A 26,721-nucleotide genomic window follows, 5' to 3' on the forward strand; every position below is an offset into this window, starting at 1 on the left:
GGCTTGTATCCGCTGGAGTTTCGAGTAGTAAGAAGCAACTTGATTGAAACATATACAATCCTGAGGGGTCTTGACAGGGTGAATGTGGAAAGGATGTTTCCCCTTGTGAGTGAATCTAGAATTAGGGGTCACTGTTTAAAAATAAGGGGTCACCCATTTAAGACAGAGATGAGGGGAAATGTTTTCTCTCAGAGGGTCACAAGTCTTCAGAACTCTCTTCCTCAAAAGGCGGTGGAAGCAGCATCTTTGAATATTTTTAAGGCAGAGGTATATAGATTCTTGATGAACAAGGGGGTGAAAGGTTATGGGGGGTAGGCAGGAATGTGGAGTCAAGGTTACAATCAGATCAGCCACAATCTTGTTGAATGGCGAAGCAGGCTCAAGAGGCCCAGTGGCTTACTCTTGCTCCGAATTCATATGTTTATATGTATGTTTTTGCCGAATTGGGCAGGTTCCCGGGGCCAGCCTTTCTCCGTCCCGAAAAACCATGCTGGTTGCAGAACAGAAATGGAAACCGGCATGCCATCTGACACTATTTTCAACGCCCAGCCACCTCCATTCCTGCCCTGACAGAACCTAAGAATCCTACCCCATATACAGGTCACTTGTGGGTGGACTGATGACTCAAAAGGCTCATGCTCACCAATCAATATGCCAACATTGCCTATATTCCAAGGATAACTAATGAAGGTATAACTGTGTATACAGTATATGTGGTTAAAAAGCTGATGTTAACTATCAGCATTATCACACTCACAGAGGGAACAGAGATGAAATACGAAATGAACTGTCGGAATTATGAAATAAAAGTAAACTGTTGAACTAAGCTACAGGAAAATGGACACTTCACCACCTGGCAACATGGAGGGAGATATCAGGTGATCCCCTCCTGTACTGCCAATCAACACATTTGTCCACTGAAGACAGGACCATTATTATTGTCTTGAAGAGGCACATTGACATGTAAAACAGCCCATTCCATGCTGACGACTCCTATCTTCAAAAAGTAGGCTAGCAAATGCTTTTGCAGACAGACTGATTCCAAACTCAAGGCCAACATAATAGGTGTGAAGTAACACCTATTTATCAAAATGGACCACATTCACATGACATTATGTAACAATGGTCCCCACATCCTGACACATTGTATGAACACCCCAGTGGAGAGCATCTCGAGTCACCTGACCGAAACCCAGCTTGATAAGGATTTTTCTTTAAAAAGAGATTTCTCAGAGAGAGAGAGAGACAGTAAGCCATTCCAGCCAGAGAATCTGTGAAATCAATCCAGCTAAGCAAGGAGCCCTGCCAGCACCATCTTCAAAATACTGAAGCAGAGATTGCAAGATGACCTTGAAAACTCCTCATCTGAGAAATTGAACCAGGACTTTCACCACCAACTTCAGACTGAGTTTTAACCAAAGGACCCCGCGACACTTCATCAATTCCAAGACAAGGAACATTCAGGCCTGCAACGCTATTAAAAATTCCACCCGGAAACCAAGAAGTTTTCAAAGTGAACTCTCTTTACAACAATCAAACTCTAATTGCATGCTATCCTCTACTCTCTGCCTTTTCTTGTCTGTGTGCATGTGCGCGTGAGTGGGTGAGGTTGCGAACATTTTTGAACATTTTTAATAAATTGTTAACTTTTTTTTTTAAAACCTACGAGGAAACTTGCCTTTTGTCTGTTTATTTGGCCCTTAAATACTCCGGGACTAAAACATTATTTTTAAAACACTACCTGTGGTCAGTTGAAAGGTGAAAACTGGAAGCCAAACACAACATTTCCCACCTGTCCATAACAGCACTAAAAGGAAGAGTATGATTAAAAATAAAACACTCTGGTGTAATTAATGGGATGGGAACATTAATGCATGGGAGCACCACCACCTGCAAGTTCCCCTCCAAGTCACACACCATCCTGACTTGGAACTATAATCGCTGTTCCTTCACTGTCGCTGGGTCAAAATCCTGGAACGCCCTTCCTAACAGCACTGTGGGTATACCTACCCCAAATGGACTGCAGCGGTTCAAGATGGCAGCTCACCACCACCTTCTCAAGGGCAATTAGGGCTGGGCAATAAATGCTGGCCTGCCCAGCGACGCCCACATCCCATGAATGAATAAGAAAAAAAAAAAACTTACCAGACTTGGGCTTTTGGCACTTTTCTCCTTTTCTTTAATTGGTTTAACTAAGTCCCATTTCTCAGCATTCAAATCCATTTCATTCCACTCAGGCCAGAGAGGATATCGACCTTTTCTAGCTTCAGTAATTCCCCCTGAACCTCCACAGCTCAGAACAAATGAAGCAGTACTGAAAAGAAACAAGAGATGACAAAGTATTTATGGATGATGACAAACTCAGCTTCAGAAACACCTCAGGCAAATAAAGCTCAGCAAATGCAGTCAGTCAATAAGAGGAGGAATAAATGCCGTAGACTTAAGCATTCATGAACTAAAAGACTACTCACATTCTTAAAGAACACTGTGAATTCAAATAACAGTCAAAATGTTACGAGAAAGACATGCTAATTGTACTGTAAAAAATGATCTAAATGCAAAACTGTTGGCTTTTTAAGCAAGTCTTTGAGTTGGTAATTTGTGGGTCCCTCTCCTGCTCGTACCTTCCCCATCATTTCCTTCTGCACTCTGAACAGGTTGCAATAGAAACAAGGGCCAAAATCTACAGGTTAGCGAAAGCATAAATTGAGACACGTTGAGTAATGACAAGGCATTGTAAAAATGTGAGCATATGAAACAATGTACCTTTTAGTTTAGTAGCAGCAAGGTCGCCTTGGCCTGAATCTTGTGGTATCTCTGCTGTAGTAAGCTTTCTCTCCCTAAATTACAAACCGAGCATAGGTGCAAAACAGTCCAAGAGTAGAACCTTCCTGAGTGGGCTAGCTCATAAAGGAATCAGATAGATTGAGTCCCATCTCTATATTGAAACCCGCTCCCTTAGAGAAACAAGAACTTATATTTATATAGCGCTTTTAATGTCATGAAACATCCCAAGGAGCTTTACAGGAGCATTATAAAACAAAGTATGACATGAGCCACAAAAGGAGATATTAAGTCAGATGACCGAAAGCTTGGTCAAAGAGGTAGGTTTTAAGGAGTGTCTTAAAGGAGGAAAGCGAGATGGAGAGGCAGAGAGGTGTAGGGAGGGTATTCCAGAAAAAAAGCAATAAACCTGATGTTACTTTGGGACACTGTGACAGGTGAACAGGAAGGATGAACTTTTTCACCAATTCCCAGCTAGCTCTGTTGGTGCGTGCCCCTGTGATACGTCTTGTGTGCTGCATTCCAAATGACTTTCATTGAAAAGCTTCTGAGTTCCTTGAAAATGATCTTGGCAGAGCTGTTTTCCTTTGTAACTTCTTCTTCTAGAGGCAGTACTAAAATCGCAAAGGAGTTGAAACTACTCAGTGCGAAGGGTGTTTGATATTTTGATTTCTTTTCTAAGAACACACACTTGCTCGGCTTTACCTCTCCCTCTCTCTCCACGGAAGAGAGAGTAAGGGATACATCATGGCAAGCTTACACTAGGGTCAACCTTGCTTGATGCCCCTGCCTCAGTCCATCTGTTGTTCAACCCTCATCCACGTTTTGCTAACCCCAGACTCGACTATCTCAATGTACTCTTAGCTAGTATCTCATTTCCACCGAGCTTCAGCTCATCCAAAACTCTTCTGCCCATATCCTAATTCACACCAAATCCTATTCACCTACCATCCACATACTCGCTGATTTACACTGACTCCTGGTCCATTAACACCTCAATTTTAAAATTCTTAACCTTGTGTTCAAGTCCCTCTATGGCCTTGCTCCTCCCTATCTCTGTAGTGTGTTAGGCGTGACTCAGATGATAGTACCCTCACCTCTGAGTTAGAAGAGTTTAGGTTCAAGTCCCAGTCTAGAAACTTGGGCGCAAAAATCTTGGCTGACACTCCAGTGCAGTCCCGAGAAGGTGCTGCACTGTCGCAGGTGCCATCTTTTGGACGAGACATTAAACTGAAGTCCCAGCTTCATTGTTAGGTTGATGGAAAAGATCCCATGGCACTATTTCGAAGAGGAGCAGGGGAATTATCCCCAGTCTCCTGGCCAATATTTGTCCCTCAACCAACATCACTAAAACAGATTACCTGTCATTATCTCATTGCTGTTTGTGGGAGCTTGCTGTGCATAAGTTAACATTATAACAGTGACTACATTTCAAAAGTGCATTGTTGTAAAGTGCTTTGGAACGTCCTGAAATTGTGCAAGAATCTCTCTACATGTAAGTCTATTTTTGGAACCTCCACCAGCCCTGCAACTATCTGAGATTTCTGCGCTCCTCCAATTCTAGCTTCTTGTCCATCTACCACTCCCTTCATGCCACCACTGCTGAATATGTCTTCCACCATCTAGGCTCTAAGATTGGAATTCCTTCCCTAAGCCTCTACATCTCTCTCTCCTCCTTTAAGAGCACACACCTTAAAACCTACCTCTTTGACCGGGCTTTTAGTCACTCCTGCTCACAAGTCTTTCTTTGGCTGAGTGTCAATTTTAGTCTCGTCATGCTTCTGCGAATTGTCATGAGATGTTTTACGACACTAAACAGGCTATACAAATGCAAGTTGTTGCTGAAATAGCTGAGCTGCTGACCAACAGGACTCATTAGAAGCTTGGCAATCAAAAACTGTCAAGGCTTCCAATTCACACACCTGCATGGGATTGCCATCCATTTCCACTGGCTTCCCACCTCGAGTAAATATCACCACTTAAATACTTGATCCTTAAGTTATATTACCTCCTTGAAGTATATCAATATCTTCAACCAGCTGTAATTCAAATTGTGTTTATCCTATGCATAGCTCAAGCTTGCATGAGCAAAATTCCCACAGCAATTCAGCCTGCAGCTCAAGAGCTAAACTAAATAAAGAACAGCAATAGTTGGATGAATCAGACACAAGTCACCATGGAAGCTGGTGACACTGCCCCAATGATACTTGGGGCAATTCACAAGTTGTCATGTAAAGGGAAAGAAACAGCTACAAATCACTCATTTTCCCAATAAGTATATAAGTTAATTGTAATTATCTACTGACGCACATACCAATTAACACAATCACCTCTTCCCACATACGTCCTCCCAACCATCTGCATTCGTTCAGTCAGATGCTGTAGTCGTTACAGAAACTTATGGCTCTCTCTCATGCAATGTATCTACAAATGCTTTGCAATTTCCTGGCAGAAGTGGGGTCTGCTCTTTTTCTTTAATTAAAACTGATTTCCAAATGAGAGAGCGACAAACTTGAAATATTTTAAACTTGTTAAAAATCTCTGGCTAAGATCTATCACACTTGTGCGGTGGCAAAGTGCCACAGGGAAATCCCCTCTAGATGAGACTGGTAAAGTGCTGAAAATGGTGCAGGCAACCAGCTCATATTATTCAAAATGACCCATGACAGTGTCAGGGCACCTCTCTGCGACAGGAAGAACTCCTGATCTTACCTCAGACCGGACCCCATTAGAAAGACCTCCCCAGGAATTTCTTGGTTAACACATTCCTGGTCTAATGTACTGCACTCACTTCCTCTGTCTGCAATATGTAATGCTAACAGTCAATGACCTGAACAACCTTTCTCAGTTCATATTTTGAGTTTATATGTGTCATTGTACTTCTGAAATCAGGAATACATTAGCTAATCCTCTTTCCAGAGATATATCCTAATAAAATAAATGGAAATTAGAGACCCATGTAAAAAGGGTGATTTTTATTTTTTTATTTAGAGATACAGCACTGAAACAGGCCCTTCGGCCCACCGAGTCTGTGCCGACCATCAACCACCTATTTATACTAATCCTACACTAATTCCATATTCCTACCACATCCCCACCTGTCCCTATATTTCCCTACCACCTACCTATACTAGGGGCAATTTATAATGGCCAATTTACCTATCACCTGCAAGTCTTTGGCATATGGGAGGAAACCGGAGCACCCGGAGGAAACCCACGCAGACACAGGGAGAACTTGCAAACTCCACTCAGGCAGTACCCAGAATTGAACCCGGGTCCCTGGAGCTGTGAGGTTGCGGTGCTAACCACTGCGCCACTGTAATACAGTAATCGTGGGGAACTTTAATCTTCAGATAGACTGGACAAACTAAATTTGCAGTTATAGTGTGGAGCACAAGTTCATGGAATGTGTACAAGATAGTTTTCTAGATCAGCACGTCGAGGAACCAACTAGGGAACAGGCTTATTTTGGATCTAGTATTGTGCAATAAGAAAGGGTTAATTAACAGGCTTGCAGTAAAGGGGTCTCAAGAGAATAGCAACTATAATTTGATGGAGTTTTATATTGAGTTTGAAAGTGATTTAGTGAAGTCTGAAATTTTAATTTAAACAAAGCAAACTATATAGGTATGAGGGGCGAGTTGGCTGAAGTAGATTGGGAAACTACATTAAAATATATGACAGTAGACAAGCAATGGCTTATAATGTTACCAAAAAGAGTAGTGAGCCTGAGGATTGGGAGGATTTAGAATTCAGCAAAGGAGGACCAAGAAATTCACAGAATCACAGAATAATACAGTGCAGAAGAGGCCCTTCGGCCCATTGAGTCTGCACCGATGCATTAAAACACCTGACCTGTCTACCTAATCCCATTGCCAGCACTTGGCCCATAGCCTTGAATGTTATAACATGCCGCGTGCTCATCCAGGTACTTTTTAAAGGATGTGAGGCAACCAGCCTCTACCACCCTCCCAGGCAGGGCATTCCAGACCGTCACCACCCTCTGGGTAAAAAAGTTCTTCCTCAAATCCCCCTTAAACCTCCCGCCCCTCACATTAAACTTGTGACCCCTCGTAACTGACCCTTCAACTAAGGGGAACAGCTGCTCCCTATCCACCCTGTCCATGCCCCTCATAATCTTGTGCACCTCGATCAGGTCACCCCTCAGTCATCTCGACTCCAGCGAAAACAACCCAAGCCTACCAACCTCTCTTCATAGTTTAAATGTTCCATCCCAGGCAACATCCTGGTGAATCGCCTCTGCACCCTCTCCAGTGCAATCACATCCTTCCTATAATGTGGCGACCAGAATTGCACACAGTACTCCAGCTGTGGCCTTACCAAAGTTCTGTACAACTCCAACATGACCTCCCTGCTTTTATAATCTATGCCTCGATTGATAAAGGCAAGTGTCCCATATGCCTTTTTCACCACCCTAAGAACCTGCCCTTCTGCCTTCAGAGATCTATCGACAAACACACCAAGGTCCCTTTGTTCCTCGGAACTTCCCAGTGTCAGGCCATTCATTGAATACTTCCGTGTCACATTACTCCTTCCAAAGTGTATCACCTCACACTTTTCAGGGTTAAATTCCATCTGCCACTTTTCTGCCCATTTGACCATCCCGTCTATATCTTCCTGTAACCCAAGACACTCAACCTCACTGTTAACCACTCGGCCAATCTTTGTGTCATCCGCGAACTTATTGATCCTACCCCCCCACATAGTCATCTATGTCGTTTATATAAATGACAAACAATAGAGGACCCAGTACAGATCCCTGTGGTACGCCACTGGACACAGTCACGAAAACAGCCGTCTGTCATCACTCTCTGTCTCCTACAGCTAAGCCAATTTTGAATCCACTTTATCAAGTTACCCTGTATCTCATGTGCATTTGCTTTCTTGATAAGTCTCCCATGTGGGACCTTGTCAAAGGCTTTGATGAAATCCATGTAAACTACATCAACTGCACTACCCTCATCTACACACCTGGTCACATGCTCAAAAAATTCAATCAAATTTGTTAGGCATGACCTCCCTCTGACAAAGCCATGCTGACTATTCCTAATCAAATTTTGCCTCTCCAAGTGGAGATAGATTCTCTCCTTCAGAATTTTCTTGACAAGTTTTTGTTTTTGAACGGAATGTACTTTTGTTGAACCCTTTGAATTGTTTCTTTAAAGGTTTCTCACTGTTCATTTACCGCCATACCTTCCTAGCCCCCACATATGTCGTTTATATAAATGCCAAACAATAGGGGACCCAGCACAGATCCCTGTGGTACGCCACTGGACACTGGCTTCCAGTCACTAAAATAGCCATCTGTCATCACTCTCTGTATCCTACAGCTAAGCCAGTTTTGAATCCACCTTATCAAGTTACCTTGTATCTCATGTGCATTTGCTTTCTTGATAAGTCTCCCATGTGGGACCTTGTCAAAGGCTTTGCTGAAATCCATGTAAACTACATCAACTGCACTACCCTCATCTACACACCTGGTCACATGCTCAAAAAATTCAATCAAATTTGTTAGGCATGACCTCCCTCTGACAAAGCCATGCTGACGATTCCTAATCAAATTTTGCCTCTCCAAGTGGTGATAGTTTCTCTCCTTCAGAATTTTCTCCAATAGTTTCCCTACCACTGACGTGAGACTCACTGGTCTGTAGTTCCCTGGCTTATCTCTACAACCTTTCTTAAATAGTGGGACCACATTAGCTGATAATTAATAAGGAAAGAGAAAAGAGAATGAGAGTAGCTCAGCAAGAGACATAAAACAAATTGTAAACGTTTCTATAGTTATGTTGTTACGATTCCTTTAGGGACCATTAACTTTTTAAAAAAGAGTCAAATTCCCAGTTATTATTGAAAGAATTACACCACAAGATTTCACGTTCTAAACAAACAAAGCAAAACACTACTAACTTAATACTACAATTTGGAAACACATTTTCAACAAAATCTTAACAAAATATGAAGGCATTTACCTAGAGGGATATGGTGTCGTAGTGGTAATGTCACTGAACTAGTAATCCAGAGGTCCCGTCTAATGCCCTTGGGACATTGGTTCCAATCCCAGCACCCCAGCTGGTGGAATTTAAATTCAATTAATTAATAAAAATAAAAATCTGGAATTGAAAGCTAGTAGTAATGGTACCATGAAGCTATCATCAATTGTCAACAAAACTTATCTGGTTCACTAATGTCCTTTAGGGAAGGAAATATCCTTACCTGGTCTGGCCTCCATGTGACTCCAGACCTACAGCAATGTGGTTGACTCTCAACTGCCCTATGAAATGGCCTAGCAAGCCACTCAGTTGTCAAGGGCAATTAGGAATAGGCAACAAATGCTGGCCTTGCCAACGATGCCCAAATCCCATGAATGAATAAAATAAAATTCAACAGAACACTCCGATTTGACTGTTACTTCCACCCCAAGAATTTCCCGATACGTTACAGGATCTTGGCAGTTTGTTCACTTGTCCTGGGACTAATCCAAAGTGTACCTCAGCTTTTAGTGAATCCAGCATTTCTTGTTTTTGTTTTAGGAAGTCAGTTTGATTTCCTTAGTTTCTCAGCTGTCTTCTGAAGTATGAGATCACCTCCCAAATCTGGACTTCCCAGCTTTAGCACGGGCCTGCTTTAAAACAGAAACACCCCTGGATCCTGATGGCCTCTTCGCTCTTAAGTCCAACTGACTTTCAAAAGCCAAACTGCTTTTCCAAAAGCCAACTGACTGTGTCAGCAAGCATACAGATCAAAAAATCAACAGATATCCCCTGCATCATCTATTTCCGTAGCAATGTGGTACATCTGCGATATCCCAGATAAGTACTGAAACTCTTTCTGACTCCAAATCTTCTCTTTAATTCCTGATACCCACATGAATAATTGATATTATGAACAATGACAAAACAAATTACCCTAGACTTTCTGGTTCCAAATGCCCAACAAAACGAGGCCACCTTTGGTTTTATGGCTCTCACCTCTCAAACTCTGTCTCTGTCAGCACTCATGGGGAGCTTTCTGAATGTTAGATTTGGGCGGTCTGCAACCTTTTGCAATTTTTACGACGACACATTTAATTTCCCAAAACGAAAAGTGGCCTCTAAAACATTAATACAAACATGAACCAGGTGGTCATAACAATGTAAATGGGAAGACACTAGTGAAGGGAAACGTGGGCCCATTCGAGGCAGAATTAGGTGAAATTACAATGCAGAATACAGAAATGGCAGAGACGTTAAACAAATACTTTGTATCTGTCTTCATGATAGGACACACAAAAAGCATTCTGGAAATAATCTGCAACTAAGGGTCTAGGGAGAATGAGGAACTTAAAGAAATCAGTATGAAGTAAAGAAGTAGTACTGGAGAAATTAATGGACGAAGTGGCAACAAATCGCCGGACCTGATGTCCTGTATCCTAGGGTTTTAAAAGAGGTTTCTGCAGAACTAGTGGATGAGTTGGTTTTGATCTTCCAGAATTCCTTAGATTCTAGAACAGTTCCCAAGGGTTTGAAGGTAGCAAACATAACCCTGCTATTTAAGAAAGGAAGGAGAGAGAAAATGGTGAACTATAGGCCAGTTAGCCTAACATCAGTAGTAGGAAAAATGCTAGAATCTATTATTAGCGACCTGGTAACAGGGCACTTAGAAAATCACGATACGATTAAGCAGAATCAGCATGGATTTGTGAAAGGGAAATCGTGTTTGGCAAATTTGTTAGAGTTTTTTGAGAATGTATCTAGTGTTACGACCGACACCTCCAGTCAAAGCCCCCAACCAAAATATACGATTCTGATTGTGGTGGGAGAAACGCACTGTTAATTCAATCCCGTCCCTCCACAGATCGTCTAACATATCATTTTAAACTTTCCAAATTAGAGAAAGACTCAACCAAATTGTACCCTCTATTTACCCCCAAATGAGGCTAACCAAGCCAGGTGTCTTGAAATCAACAAATTAACTGTTTAATGAGAAAAACTAAATTCTTAAACACTACTAAGACGTGAACAACATTTAAAACAGAAAAAATTAGAGTCCTTGCAAATTTACACTCCTGCCGCAGATGGAAAAGTCCAAGGTTGCTTGAAGCCCTCACAAACGTCTGATGGGGAAAAAAGGTTCTTCAACAGTAGGTCATTCCAAAGTCTAATTCCAGCAGTAAGTGATGTTTTCCTTCTCCAGCGATGGATTTCAACAATTAACAACTTACAAACATTCAACAGAATCAATCTGGCTTTAAGAGTTTTTGAGGGATGAAAGATTGTTACAGTCTAACTTCCCTTCCTTTAGTTTAAATTATCAGAGATCTCTGTTTTGCCTTGACTTTTTTTTAAATTTTGAGATAATAATTAAACAGACTAAATCCTCTTCCTTCAGTTTAAATGGCTTAGACCTCTTCTTTCAGATGCTAACACACAGCTGTCTGTCTCTGTCTCTGTCACAACAGACTGTCTTCAACTAAAAAACAAGTTCAAATTGAATTGTAACAAATGTATCACTTGATGCTCAGTCCAACTGGCTGCATCCAAGGTAACGAGAATGTACCCTTTGAATCGCAGTCTCTGAATGGCTGTATCCAAGACAACGAGAATGCACCTTCTAGGTAACTCCTGAGGCCTGCTGGTTCTTAAAACAGTACTGCTCTTACAGCCTTAAAGGCACACCACATATTTCCCAGGATCATGACACTAGTAAGATGGATAAGGGGGAAACCAGTGGATGTAATGTATTTGGATTTTCAAAAATCATTTGATAAGGTGCCACATTGTGTGTGTCAACTGTGGCTCAGTTGGTAGCACCTTCGCCTCTAAGTCACAAGGTTGTGGCTTGAGCACAAAAATTAAGGCTGGCACTCCAGTGCAGTACTGAGGGACTGCTGCACAGTTGGAGGTGCCGTCTTTAGGATAAGACGTTAAACTGAGGGCCCATCTGCCCTCTCAAGTGTGCGTAGAAGATCCTATGGCGCTATTTTGAAGAGCAGGGGCATTATCCCCAGTGTCCTGGCCAATAGTTATCCCTCAATCAACATAGAATCTCAGAATCGTTACAGTGCAAAAGGAGGCCATTGAGCCCATCATGTCTGCACTGGCTTTCTGAAAGAGCAACTGCCTCAGTTTCATTCCCCTGCTTTCTCCCCATAAGCCTGCACATTCTTCCTTTTCATATAACAGTCTAATTCCCGTTTGAATGCTTCAATTGAACCTGCCTCCACCACGTTCTCAGGCAGCGCATTCCAGATCTTAACCACTCGCTGCGTGAAAAAGATTTTCATGTCACTTTTGCTTCTCTTACCAAATACTTTAAATCTGTGCCCTATCGTTCATGATCCTTTCATGAGTGGAAACAGTTTCTCTCTATCTACTCTGTCCAGACCCCTCATGATTTTGAATACCTCTATCAAATCACCTCTCAGCCTTCTCTTCTCCAAGGAAAACATTCCTAGCTTCTCCAATCTATCTTCATAACTGAAATTCTTCAGCCCTGGAAACATTCTCATGAATCTTTTCTGTACTCTCTCTAATGTCCTCACATCTTTCCTCAAGCGCGGCACCCCAAACTGGACACAACACTCCAGCTGAGGCCGAACTAGTGTCTTATACAAGTTCTAAATAACTTATTATAAGCAAGTGAGGTGGGGGTGGGGCAAGAGATAACAAAGGAGAAGGTGCAGATTGGACCTGGCCACATAGCTGACCAAAAGGTCACGGAGCAAAGGCAAACAATATGTTAATGGTGTGTTGAAAGACAAAGCATTAGTACAGATTAGGTGTGAATACACTGAATATTGAACAGCAGCAAGTGCAAACCGGAAAAAAAACCTGAAAAAAACAGTGGGTAAGCAAACTGAACAAACTAAGATGAAATGAAATAAATGCAATAAAAGATAGTAAAAAATGTAAAAAAAAGGAAGAAAAAATAACTAAAAATGATAGTAAAATGGGGGGCCGTCAAGCTCTGACCTTCTGCACCTTCTCCTTTGTTATCTCTTGCCCCACCCCCACCTCACTTGCTTATAATCTGTGACTTTTCTAATATTTGTCAGTTCCGAAGAAGGGTCACTGACCCGAAACGTTAACTCTGCTTCTCTTTCCACAGATGCTGCCAGACCTGCTGAGTGATTCCAGCATTTCTTGTTTTTGTTTCAGATTTCCAGCATCCGCAGTATTTTGCTTTTATTCTAAATAACTTATTTGCTCTTGTACTCTATGCCCCTATTAATAAAGCCGAGGATACTGTGTGCTTTATGAACCACTCTCTCAACCTGTTCTGCCACCTTCAGTGACTTATGCACATATACACCTAGGTCCCTCTGCTCCTGCAACTCTTTTAGAATTGCACCCTTTATTCTATATTCTCTCTCCATGTTCTTCCTATCAAAATGAATCACTTCACATTTCTTTGCATTGAACTTCATCTGCCACCTGTCTGCCCATTCCACCAACTTGTCTATATCCTTTTGAAGTTCTACACTATCCTCCTCGCAGTTCACAATGCTTCCAAGTTTCATATTATCTGCAAACTTTGAAATTGTGCCCTGTACACCAAGATCTAGGTCATTAATATATATCAGGAAAAACAAGGATCCCAACACTGATCCCTGGGGAACTCTACTACAAAGCTTCCCCCAGCCCGTAAAACATCCAATAACTACTAATCTTTGTTTCCATGTTGCTACCGTCCCTTTTATTCCAAGAGCTACAAGTTGGCTCACATGTCTGTTGTGTGGGACAGTATCAAACGCCTTTTGAAAGTCCATGTACACCACATCAACAGCATTGACCTCATCAACCCTCTCTGTTACCTCCTCAAAAAACTCCAGCAAGTTAGTTAAACATGATTTTCCTTTAACAAATCCATGCTGGCTTTCCTTAATTAACTCTCATTTGTCCATGTGACTATTGATTTTGTCCCTAGTTATTTTTTTCTAGAAGTTATCCCGCCACCGAAGTTAAACTGACTGGCCTGTAGTTGTTGGGATTATCTTTACACCCTTTTTTGAACAAGGGTGTAATGTTTGCAATTCTCCAGTCCTCTGGCTCCACCCCCAAGTCTAAGGAAGAATGAAAAATTATGGCCAGTGCCTCTGCAATTTCCACCTTAACTTCCCTCTGTATCCGTGGATGCATCTCATCTGGACCTGGTGCTTTATCCACTTTAGGTACAGACAGCTGATCTAATACTTCTTCTTTATCAATTTTAAACCCCTCTAGTGTCTGACTGACCCCCTCTTTCAACATTGCCTGGGTTGCATCTTCTTCCTTGGTAAAGACAGATCCAAAGTATTCATTTAATACCTCAGCTATACCCTCTGCCTCCATGTGTAAATCCCTTTTCTGGTCCTAATTGGCCCCACTCTTCCTTTTACCACCCTTTTACCATTTATATGCCTATAGAAAACTTTGAAAATTCCTTTAATGCTAGCTGCCAGTCTCTCTTCATGCTTTCTCTTTGCTTCTCTTGCTTGCTTTTTCACTTCCCCTCTGGACCTTCTATATTCAGCCTGGTTCTCAATAGTATTTTCGACCTGGCATCTGTCATAAGCACACTTTTTCTTTTTTTATCTTAATCGCGATCTCTTTTGTGATCCAGGGAGCTCTGGAATTGTTTACCTTACTTTTCCCCTTCAAGGGAACATACCTCGACTGTGCCCAAACTATCTCGTCTTTGAAGGTAGCCCATTATTCATCTACCAGATTTCCTGCCAGCTTTTAACTCCAATTTATACGCCCTGGCTCCATTCTTACCCCACTGAAGTCAGCCTTCCCCCAGTTAATTATTCTTACCCTGGATTGCTCTGTGCCCTTTTCCATAGTCAGCCTACACCTTATGATACAATGATCACTATTCCCTAAATGCTCTCCGACTGATACTTGATCCACTTGGCCCCACTTGGACTAGCAACATACTGCTGTAGAAATTTTTCCTGAGCACACTCTTGCACCTCACTGCCCTTTACACTACTATTACCCTAGTCTATGTTTGGATAATTAAAGTCCCCCAATATAACTACTCTATAATTTTTGCATCTTTCTGTAATTTCCTTGCGAATTTGATCCTCCAAGTCCTTCCCACTAGCTGGTGGCCTATAGACAACACCGAGCAATGTAACTGCAGCATTTTTGTTCCTTAGCTCTAGCCAAATTGATTCTGTCCTTGACCCCTCTGGGAATTCCTTTTTCTCCAGCACTGCAGTGCTCTCCTTAATCAATACTGCCATCCCTCCCCCTTATTTTCCCTTTCCCATCTTTCCTGAACACCTTGTATCAAGGAATATTTAACATCCAGTCCTGCTCTTCTTTGAGCCAGGTCTCTGTTATAGCCACAACATCATATTTCCACATGGCAATCTGTGCCTGTACCTCACCAGTCTTATTAACCACACTCTATGCATTCACATACATGCACATTAACCCTGATTCAGACTTTATTACTTTCTCCCTTAATCTGATCCCACCGAATAACATACTATTCCCTATCTTGTGCTATCTATGTCCCCCAGTATTCTGTGCACCTTTGTATTCCTCTTTGATACTTACTCCTGGTTCCCCTGACAGGTTACCAGTTTTGCTTCCCTCCAATCTAAGCTCCCTCTCAGGTTCCCACCTCCCTGACAACTTAGTTTAAACCCTCCCCAACAGCACTCGGAAATCTCCCTGCGAGGATATTCATCCCAGTCCTGCTAAGCTGCAACCCGTCCATTTTGTACAGGTCCCACCTGCCCCAGAACCAGTCCCAATGTCTCAGAAATGTGATGCCCTCCCTCCTACACCAGTTCTCCATCCATGTGTTCAATCACTGAATTCTCCTATTTCTATGCTCACTTGCACGTGGGACTGGGAGTAATCCTGAGATTATGCTTTTGAGGTCTTGCTTTATAATCTCCTTCCTAGCTCCATAAAATCTGCTTTCAGGACCTCATCCCCCTTCTTACCATTGTCACTGGTACCGATGTGGACCACAATCTCTGGCTGTTCACCCTCCCCCAGAAGAATGTCCTGCAGCTGCTCTGTGACATCCTTGACCCTGGCACCAGGGAGGCAACATACCATCCTGGAGTCATGTTTACTGCCGCAGAAACGTCTGTCTGTTTCCTGAACTAACACATCTGCTATCACTACTGCTCTTCCACTCCTCTTCCTCCCCTCTGTGCAGCTGAGCCACCTGTGGTGCCACAAACTTGGCTCTGACTGCACTCCTCTGAGGAACCATCACCCTCACCAGTATCCAAAATGGAAAACAGATCAGTGAGTGAGATCGGCTCAGGGGACTCCTGCACTACCTGCCTGATTCTCGATTCTCTTAGATTACCTGGCGGTCACCCGTTCCCTACTGCCTGCATGCTTCTAACCTGCATATGACCACCTCCCTAGATGTGCTATCCACGTAGTCCTCCGCCTCGCGGATGCACAACAGTGACTCCAGCTGCCGTTCAGCTTTCGAAACCTGCAGCTCAAGCTTCTGCAGCTGGTGACACTTCCTGCAGAAGTGCTTGTCTAGGACATGTGGTGCATCCGTGACTTCCCACATACCACAGGATGTACATTCCACTTGGCAGAGCTGCCCTGCCATACCTTAACTTTACAGACTATTTATTATAAGTAGAATAGCTTACCAGGTACTCACCAAACAGCCCCTTCCACTGCACCGAAGTGGGAATCAAATAATAGAGGGTTAGAAAAGTAGAAAAAAAAAAGTAGAAAAGCGGAGCACCTCCTCTCCCCTTCACCAAACTTGCCACTCACCAAACTCGTCATAACATATTAATTAGGGACTCGCTCGCGATTGAATCATATTTTAATTGGCTGTGTTTGCAGACAACGCAACCACTAGGTGACGCAGTAGTAGCACATGTGCAAATGCAGCCTCTGCCACTGGAATGTCACTGTCTGCAATGTTCAGGCAGCTGCCAGGATTAAAAATGACGCTGCTCAATTTATCACAGATTTATCACCCTACTCTCCAGCGGCTCACTCCCCATCCCGCACCCACTCCACCCCTCTCTCTATGCTTCCTGCAACCCCACCCCACCGCTCTCTGCTCTGGCCACTCGCTCCCTGCTTCCCCCCACCCCCCGCTGTCCAGCTGCTCGCTCCCCGCTTCACCCCGCCCTACTCCAGCCACTAGTTCCAGGCAGCACCACTTATCTCCTCTCGGCCACTCTCTCCCACGTTCGATTGTTCTTCCTGCGCCACCCAAAGAAGTAAGGCAGGCCGGGAGGGGTGACGGGTCGATGTAGGAGCGAGTGGCCGAGAGGAGGGAAGCGGCGCGGCCTATAGCTAGCAGCTGGAGGAGGGTGGGCGGGGGGGGAATGAGGAGCGAGCGGCCAGAGAGCGTGGTGGGTGGGGGGGGTGCGGGGTGTGGGAAGTGAGGAACAATCGGACACTTTACCACATATGCGCAAACAGCAAGTGCATGCGCAGAGACCAACCAAGTTTGTTACACGTTGACATTGGTGCAGCGCGATGCGTTTTCCCACGCATGCGGAGAGCAGGAGCCCATTTGCGCAGCTTGCAGCACTCTGATGACGTTGGCAAAGCGATGCGTTGTCAGGCCGATGCGTTGTCAGCCGTCACTTTGTATTTTAATTAAGCGGCTCGTATCTGGGATTAGAATCAGACTAATTTGGAGGGCTCGCATTTGGAATCATATTAACTACTTGTCTCTGGGATAACATTTAAATTGGCGCCAAATGGAAACTCGATTGATGGGATCTAAATTTAACGCCAATTACAAAGAAATAAAAGAAGGTCTCTAGTCTAATACGGTACAGTCTATACCATTGTAATGGCATTAGTGGTTACAGCAGAGTTTTTGGGAAAGCAGAATGTTTCCCTGAGTGACTTTAACTAAGAACAAATTAAAAGAATTAGCAGTGAAATTGGGGTTGGAATTGAAATTAGCAGAGATAATTGACATAACAGTCAAACATCTGGAATTAGTAGAAAATGATGATGGGCAATACGAGGAACAAGACAGTAGTAGGCCCGAGAGTGATGCAGTGGTATTGGCTAGGATTGGTTAGAAACAAAAAAACCTGAGGCTGAAAAAGAATTAAGAAAATTTGAATTGGAAAAAGAGGAAAGGGAAAAAGAAAAAGCAATAAGAACACTTGAACAACAGTAAGAAACAGCAATAGCATTGGAAAGACTTAAGCTTGAATTCCAGAAAGAGGAGAGGGAGAAAGAGAGGGAATTTGGGCAAAAAGACTTACTAAGACAAAAGGTTCAGGAAGAATTTGAATTTAGATCAGGACCCAGCGAAAAGTTGTTTAAATTTATACAGGCTCTTCCTAAGTTCGAAGGAAAGGGACGTAGAGGCATTTTTCACATCTTTTGAAAAAATAGCCAAACAGATGAAATGGCCGAAAGAAAGCCGGACATTGCTTACACAGGGCATGTTGGTAGGCAGAGCTCATGAGGCTTACGCAATGTTTTCTGAATAGGCTTCTGCAGATTATGAGATGACAAAAAAGGCTACTCTCACTGCGTATGAGTTAGTCCCTGAAGCTTACCATCAGAAGTTTAGGAACTTACGGAGATTGGCTGGGCAGAAATATTAAGAATTTGAGAGGGTGAAGCAAATTACTTTTGACCACTGGATATGGGCATTGAAGATGGAAACCACATATGAGAAACTTTGGGAATTGATTCCCTTAGAAGAGTTTAAAAACTCCATTCCTTCAGTAGTGAGAGCTCATATAGATAACCTAAAAGTTTTGAAAGCTAGGCAAGCAGCGGATATTGCTGATGATTTTGAGCTTGTGAATAAGCCAACCTATTGTGTCCGTCACCCCAATAACCCAAGAAGGATAGAAAGTGGGAGATTGAAAGGAAGGCAAGTAGCTGGGGACAAGAAGGACCAGCTGGGAATGCCCCAGGATTATCTCCTCAGGTCAGAAAGGAAGGTGCTGAGGGTAGAAGTATGGTTCGCAAGCCGAAGTGATATCTTGCCATAAAATGGGTCATCTTCGTTCAAAGTGCTGGAAATTGCAAGGTAAACCCTTAGGACTTGTTGGGGTATGCAAAGCTAGTTCAGAGGAAAAGATGACAATCTGAGTTCTTTTTGCCCTCAGTCTGGTTCAGTAAATATACTGAGTCGGATGTGTAGGTAAAATCAATTACTTTATTTGCGCAGTCGCCGGCGGACTTACTCTGATACAGCGGCACTGACTCCACCGGAGTCTGTCGGGTCCACCAGAGTAAGTGTCCGTTTGTGATACAGATACTACTGTTTATACATTAAGATTCATGCTACACCTCCTTGTTTAACCAATCAGTGCGGTACAGTTCAACTTCAACCACGTGATAACATGCAGTACATCTGTTATTGAGGTTAACAATACACTCCTTTCTTAATACATACTTGTTACTAACATAATATTGTTTTGCACCAGCAAGATAAAAGAAAGCAGACAAGCAAGATAAATTAGCAAAAGGAGAGAAGTCAGCAACAAACATTCTGGTCTCACTCCCCACATTTATCATGAGTTCTGTCTCTACCTTGTGACAATTGATCCTGTTATCTTTATCAAGTTTGCATTCCTAAGTGCTTCGTGCAGTCTGCAGTTACCCAAAGCAGCGGTCGTATACACTGATAAGAGGGGCCTTACATTTCTTATCATCAATCACACAGGGATGGACAGCATGTGTTTTACAAGAGTCCATTGCTCCAAACCACAGGGAGCTACACAATCATGCCATAAAGGAACAGATGTCCTTATAATTACCAGCGTTAGTTAGTCTATACAATTTCACACCTTCAGCCTTTACTTTTAACTATTTCATTGCGGTTTCTGCAACCTTAAATCATACTATCAAAGCTCAGCAAAGCTACTATTCCCAACTTGGCTAAATTTCCCATTAAGCATAGTGCCATGCCTTTCTGCTCACTTCCACAAAGACTCTGACTGAGAGAAAAGCAGAGTAGGCTGTAGCTTTAACGACAGCTGTGAAACCAGATACTAAAACTAAAAGGAGTGTAGAGGTTAAGAATAAAATACCTGAGAGTTATAATGAACTTTTATCAAAGGGGAGAGTAACTCCGTATCCTATAAATGAGGCAGGAAAACCTATAATACTAAGGGACACAGGAGCCATCCAAACACTCTTGCTGGGGAAAGATATAACGTTTCCACCAGAGAGTGCCTTGAATGCTAAAGTTTTAGTTAATGGGATTGTCCGTACCTTTGTATAAAGTACGCCTAGAAAGTGACTTAATATCTGAGATAGTAACTGTAGGTGACGTCCACAGTTTGCCAGTAAAGGGAAATGATTTGGCTGGACCAAAAGTATCAGTTTCTCCTATAGATACAGAGGAACCAAGTGAAATTAAGGAAACAGAGCTATTACAGGAACAAGTTCTGGGAATATTTCCTGCGTGTGTAGTTACCTGAGCAATGGCTAAACAGGATCCATTGTCGGAGGTAAAAGGGGCACCACAAATAGATAGCCAAGTATCTGATATCTTATTTGGGGATCAGACAGTTGAAATCTTCAGCATATCACCCACAGTCACAGGGAACTTTAGAGATATTTCACAGACTCTCAAAACGATGATTAGAACATACGGTCACGAATATCCACATGTCTGGGATAAAGGACTAGACTTTCTTTTATTTGCCACCAAAGACTCACCGAACTCATCTACAGGCTTCAGTCCTTTTGAATTGGTTTACGGACATGAAGTAAGAGGTCCTCTAAAACTTATAAAGGACAGATTCTTAGAACAAAAGAATGAATTGTCACTACTAGACTATGTATCTGTGTTCCGGGAAAGGCTCACAAAAGCTTGTGGTGTGGCTCAGGAACACCTTAAAGCACCCCAAGCCAATATGAAAAGATGGGTAGACAAGAATGCAAAAGCTCATGATTTTCAACCAGGGGATGACGTATTAGTGTTGTTACCATTACAGGGAGAACCATTAAAATCATGGTTCAGTGGCCCATATAGAGTGATCAAAAGAGTGGGTAAGGTAGATTACTTGATTGGCACCACTGATCGCCAGAAGAAGAACCGGTTGTGTCACATTAATATACTCAAACAATATTACCGCAGGGAGGAGGATAAGCCAGTACAGGTATGTCAGGTAATCGGGACAACTCTATGACTCTAAGGAAAAGGATAGTGAGGATGAGGCAGAAACAGGCCTAGAAAATTCTCAGATTGAACCTCCAACTATCAGATTAGCGAATATAGAATGGCTAGGAAAATTAGACAATATGCTTTTGCACTTAGAGGCAATACAGCGTGAAGATTTAACCAGGGTTTTCACAACGTTTAAAAGAGTTTGTAGGGATAAGCCAGGATGTACAACCTTGGCCATGTGAGCCGCACGGAAGATGGCAGGATCCCCAAAGACACATTGTACAGCGAGCTCGCCACTGGTATCAGACCCACCGGCCGTCCATGTCTCCGCTTTAAAGACGTCTGCAAACGCGACATGAAATCCTGTGACATTGATCACAAGTCATGGGAGTCAGTTGCCAGCGTTCGCCAGAGCTGGCGGGCAGCCATAAAGACAGGGCTAAAATGTGGCGAGTCGAAGAGACTTAGTAGTTGGCAGGAAAAAAGACAGAGGCGCAAGGGGAGAGCCAACTGTGCAACAGCTCCGACAAACAAATTTCTCTGCAGCACCTGTGGAAGAGCCTGTCACTCTACAATTGGCCTTTATAGCCACTCCAGGCGCTGCTTCACAAACCACTGACCACCTCCAGGCGCGTATCCATTGTCTCTCGAGATAAGGAGGCCCAAAAGAACAACCTTAGCCACACATGATGTGGATATAGGGGAAGCCGTTCCTTTAAAACACATCCCTACCGCTTGAGTCCAGACAAACAAGCCGTAGTGAAAGCAGAGATCCAGTACATGCTGGAAAACAATTTGATGAACCTAGTCAAAGTAGCTGGAGTTCACCAGTAGTTCTAGTACCTAAACCTGACGGGTCAACCCGCTTTTGTATAGATTATCAAAAAGTTAATACTGTAACAAAGGCAGACTCCTATCCAATTCCGCACTTAGAAGACTGCATCGACAGAGTGGGCGTTTCTTACCAAGATCGATTTGTTAAAGGGATACTGGCAAGTTCCTTTGACTCCTCGAGCCAAAGAGATCTCAGCCCTTGTAACACCCTACGGTCTTTATCAGCGCCAGGTGATTCGGACTAAAAAATGCCCCAGCAACTTTTCAAAGATTAATGAATCAGGTGGTAGCCAGTGTTCCCAACTGTGTAGTATATCTTGATGATGTACTAATATACAGTAACATTTGGCAAGAACTCTTAAACCAGCTGAAAATTGTGTTTAAAAAGTTACAAGCCATGGACTTAGTGGTAAATATGGAAAAAAGTGAATTTGGAAAGGCAAGAGTAACTTAGCTCGGACACACAGTGGGACAAGGTCAGGTATTACCAAAAATGGCAAAGGTGCAAGCCTTGATGGAGTTCCCTATCCCTAAATCTAAATGGGAAATAATGAGATTTTTAGGGATGGGCGGGTTTTACTGGAAATGTGTACGAAACTTTAGTACTGTGGTTGCTCCGTTAACCGACTTGCTACAAAAAAAGAAAAACAAAGTGGGGTATGGTCAGATGAATGGGCGGCACAGTGGCGCAGTGGTTAGCACCGCAGCCTCACAGCTCCAGCAACCCGGATTCGGTTCTGGGTGCTGCCTGTGTGGAGTTTGCAAGTTCTCCCTGTGACCGCGTGGGTTTCCGCCGGATGCTCCAGTTTCCTCCCACCGCCAAAGACTTGCAGGTTGATAGGTAAATTGGCCATTGTAAATTGCCCCTAGTGTAAGTAGGAGAATGGTAGGGAATATGGGATTAATGTAGGAGGGAATGTGGTGAGGAATATGGGATTAATGTAGGATTAGTATAAATGGGTGGTTGATGGTCGCAACAGACTCGGTGGGCCGAAGGGCCTGTTTCAGTGATGTATCGCTCTATGACTCTATGAATGCCAGGCAGCTTTTGAGAAGCTAAAGGCAATCCTAATTAATGAACCAGTGTTGGCTGCTCCAAATTTCGCTAAACCCTTGCTGGCGACCTGGAGGTTGGTACAGTCCTACTGCAAGATGAGGAATCGGGCATACAGAAGACAGTCAGGTATCGATCCAGAAAACTAAATTGTCATCAGAAAAAATATTTCACTGTGGAAAAAGAAACATTGGGACTTTTACTGGCTCTCAAACATTTTGAGGTGTATGTCCACCAGGACAATAAAGAGATATTAATATACATTGACAACAACCCATTAACATTTGTGGAAAAGTTTAAAAACCGAAATGCTAGAATCTTTAGATGGAGTCTGTTGTTACAGCCTTATCATCTAAGGGTTGTACACATTTCGGCGAAAAATAATGTTATCGCAGATTTAACCATGTTAACTTATGTAAATGGCGATGGAATAGAAGAACACTGTAAATTGTTCATCTGTAAGTATGAAAAAATGTTAATGTTTTTCAATTACTATTTTTTGCATTGTAATGAAATGCATTTTTTGAATGGCGTTTCATTCCACCAGAGGCAGAGATGTTATGATCCCGGTGGGTTTGTTTATTCGGGAAATCTGCGATGTGTCTTTAAGTCAGCAAAGGATCAGTACTGTTTTAAGGACAAGCAAGCCTCAGGAGTTATGGAGAAGGTGCATTCTGGTGAATCGGAGGTAACCTTATGATAGGAGTTGATAATTAGTTCAAAGGTAGAAAATAGAGTGTGGGGATAAAGGAAATGTATTCTGATGGGCAGCATGTGATAAGTGGTGCTACTCAGGATCTGTACTGAGTATCTCAGCTCTTCACCAAAAATGGCATTGGATTAGGGAGTTGCAGAGCGGGGTTTGCAGACGATATGTTAGGAGACACTACATTACAAAGGGAGATGAATAGATGAAGTGAGTGGGAAAAACTATGGCAAATAGGGTTCAATGTGGAGCAGTTTGAGGTCATCCACTTTGGATCTGACGAAGACAAATTGGAATATTTACTTAGTGGGGAGAGACAAGGGGCTATAGAGGTGATCTAATCTAGAAATTTAAAATGATTGGTGGGGGTATCCAGAATAAGGGGGCAGTATCAAAATTAGAGCTTGGCCATTTAGGAGTGGAATCGGGAAGAATTTAATCACACAAAAGCAGTTAGAAATCTGGAACTCACTCCCCCAAAAGGCTATGGATGCTGGTCAATTAAAATTTAAGACTGAAATGGATTGATTTCTGTTAGGTAAAGTTATCAAGGGAATATGGAGTAAAGGTGGGTTAATATATCTGAGGTACAGATCAGCCATGAACTAACTGAATGGCCTGAGGAACCGAATGGAATGTTTCTATGTCCCTTGAACCTGTGGCCCCAGGAATGTTTCTACCCAGCAACTTCCAAGGGGCAGCATTCAAAGGACATTCCTCGTACAAGAGAAGCTGAGGGACACAACAGTAGTGCAAACTAAATTTTTACTGGCAGCAGAAACCCTATACTTGCTCATTGGCAAAGCTCTGCCCCCAGGAGGGAGGGAAACAGGGCGTAGGGGCATTACTTGATAGCTGCCATCACCTTCTGAAATGTGTTCTGCTTGTTAGCCAAGGCTATACGCAACAAACATTAGAAGAGGAACAGGATAGGCTAGAGAACAACAGAATATTAAACAATGGCCCTAGGTGCATAATGCCGCAAAAATTACACCAAGAGGAACAGTGCCTTTGTACATGCTCCTTAAATCATCCCATACTGTAGAAGGACACAGAAGCACGTGTGTTTTTCTAAAGATTCCATACCAGTCCCAGACAAAATGTAACAAGAACTTCTTCTACCAGATGTTTTCACTTTGACATTCATCACAAAAAATGAATAAGCCCACTTCTGTAATCTGGTCTCCGATCCCTGTACTTTGAGGGACTACACTATAAAGAACAATTTGTACACGAGGAAAGAAATATTTCATGCTGTGGAAACTAGTTCAGTTATTTTAGGCAGTCCCTTAGCACCAATATAGACAGCAGAGGATGTTCTTCCAGCTGACTGAAAATAATTATCTACTGACCTATTAACATTTTCGAGATTAACAGATGAATAGTAAAATTAAGGAGTTATTATTTTGATAAGATGATAGTCTCTGAAGTGTCATCATGAAATGCACAATCCATCTGCGTGACCTGATAACGTCAAGCTGAAACATATTTGATTTATCATCATTTCTTTATCTGGTGCCGACTCCTTAAGTCATTTTACACCATTGCACAGTGACTTTTTAACAACGGCTTTTTTAGGAAATGTTGCAACTCCCATTAGATATATGCAAAATATGCTGTCCCTCAAGGTTTGGAGAAAGGGGCAAGGGGGGAGCATGTAGGGGGAAGCGAGGGAGTTGGGGGGGGAAGCGAGGGAGTTGGGGGGGGAGAAAGAGTGGGGGGGGGAGAAAGAGTGGGGGGGGGAGAAAGAGTGGGGGGGGGGAGAAAGAGTGGGGGGGGGGGAGAAAGAGTGGGGGGGGGGAGAAAGAGTGGGGGGGGAGAAAGAGTGGGGGGGGGAGAGAAAGAGTGGGGGGGGAGAGAAAGAGTGTGGGGGGGAAAGAAAGAGTGGGGGGGGGAAAGAAAGAGTGGGGGGGGGAAAGAAGAGTGGGGGGGGAGAGAAAGAGTGGGGGGGAGAGAAAGAGTGTGGGGGGGGAAGAGTGTGGGGGGGGGAAGAGTGTGGGGGGGGAAAGAGTGTGGGGGGGGGAAAGAGTGTGTGGGGGGGGAAAGAGTGTGTGGGGGGGGGAAGAGTGTGTGGGGGGGGAAAGAGTGTGTGGGGGGGAAAGAGTGTGTGGGGGGAAAGAGTGTGTGGGGGGGGAAAGAGTGTGTGGGGGGGGGAAAGAGTGTGGGGGGGGGAAGAGTGTGGGGGGGGGGAAAAGAGTGTGGGGGGGGGAAAGAGTGTGGGGGGGGGGGGAAAGAGTGTGGGGGGGGGGAAAGAGTGTGGGGGGGGGGGGAAAGAGTGTGGGGGGGGGGGAAAGAGTGTGGGGGAGGAGGAATGGAGGGGAGTAGGGGGGGAGAATGTTGGGGGGGAGCGGGGGAGAGAGTTGAGGATTGGGGAGGGGAGGCCTACAGGTCGTGAGGTGACCAGGTTTGAGAGACCGCGGTTCAAACCTCTGGGAGCGCCTGGCACTTACTCTTTCACAGACACCTGTACAGGGGACGGGCTCGCTTTCATGTTCGAGTCCACCGCTTTTTGCCGCCTTTCGACATCTTGCCGGCCGCGCTGGTCGCTCCGCTGGACTGTTACCTGGCAACGGGACGCGACCGCACTGATGGTCTGCTCGGTCCTTAGCGCCTGTCCGCAGCAAGCCACAAGTCCCACTGAAAGTTGCAACATTGACATTTTCAGGTCTCTGTCACAGGGCACTGAAAGTTATCGCTTCTAAGCCGACAAAGTCGATGCCTGAAAACAAACAGAATTAGCCACAGATCTACATGCATTTTATATCACCGTAATCAAAGAAAAGTTACTTTTATAACTCACTGGCACAGGACAGATGCTCCATTCACCTTCCACAATCTGCTCTCATCGGAACAGGAGTTGCTGATTAAACCCAGCAGTATGCTGCTTTCGAGCAGACAGATCCACATTTGACATGCTGTTCTCCCTTCCCCAGCGACACGAGAAACGACGGGAACAACAGATGTCCCTCTACGTTGCTTTCATAGATCTCACAAAAGCCTTTGACCTCACCAGCAGACATGATCTCTTCAGACTACTAGCAAAGATCGGATGTCCACCAACGCTACCAAGTGTCATCACCTCATTCCATGACAATATGAAAGGCACAATTCAGCATAGCGGTGCCTCATCAGACCCATTTGCTATCTTGAGTGGTGTGAAACAGGGCTGTGTTCTCGCACCTACACTGTTTGGGATCTTCTTCTCCCTGCTGCTCTCACATGCGTTCAACTATTCAGAAGAAGGAAT

At 43.6% G+C, this 26,721-nt stretch overlaps 1 protein-coding gene across 1 annotated transcript in view; it reads right to left on the minus strand.

The window, feature by feature from the left end:
* Positions 1 to 26,017, minus strand: part of adgb (androglobin) — a 400,763-nt gene extending 374,746 nt beyond the window's left edge. Inside the window, exons 1-2 of the mRNA XM_068044513.1 lie at positions 25,925 to 26,017; positions 2,146 to 2,314 (exon numbers count right to left, since the gene is read on the minus strand). Coding sequence (XP_067900614.1) covers positions 2,146 to 2,314; positions 25,925 to 25,965 — 210 coding nt within the window. The 5' untranslated portion in view covers positions 25,966 to 26,017. The remainder of the gene's footprint in view (positions 1 to 2,145; positions 2,315 to 25,924) is intronic.
* Positions 26,018 to 26,721: the final 704 nt, after the last annotated feature.

This window comes from Heterodontus francisci, chromosome 13 (assembly GCF_036365525.1).
Source record: "Heterodontus francisci isolate sHetFra1 chromosome 13, sHetFra1.hap1, whole genome shotgun sequence".
NCBI classification, from domain to species: Eukaryota; Metazoa; Chordata; class Chondrichthyes; order Heterodontiformes; family Heterodontidae; genus Heterodontus; species Heterodontus francisci.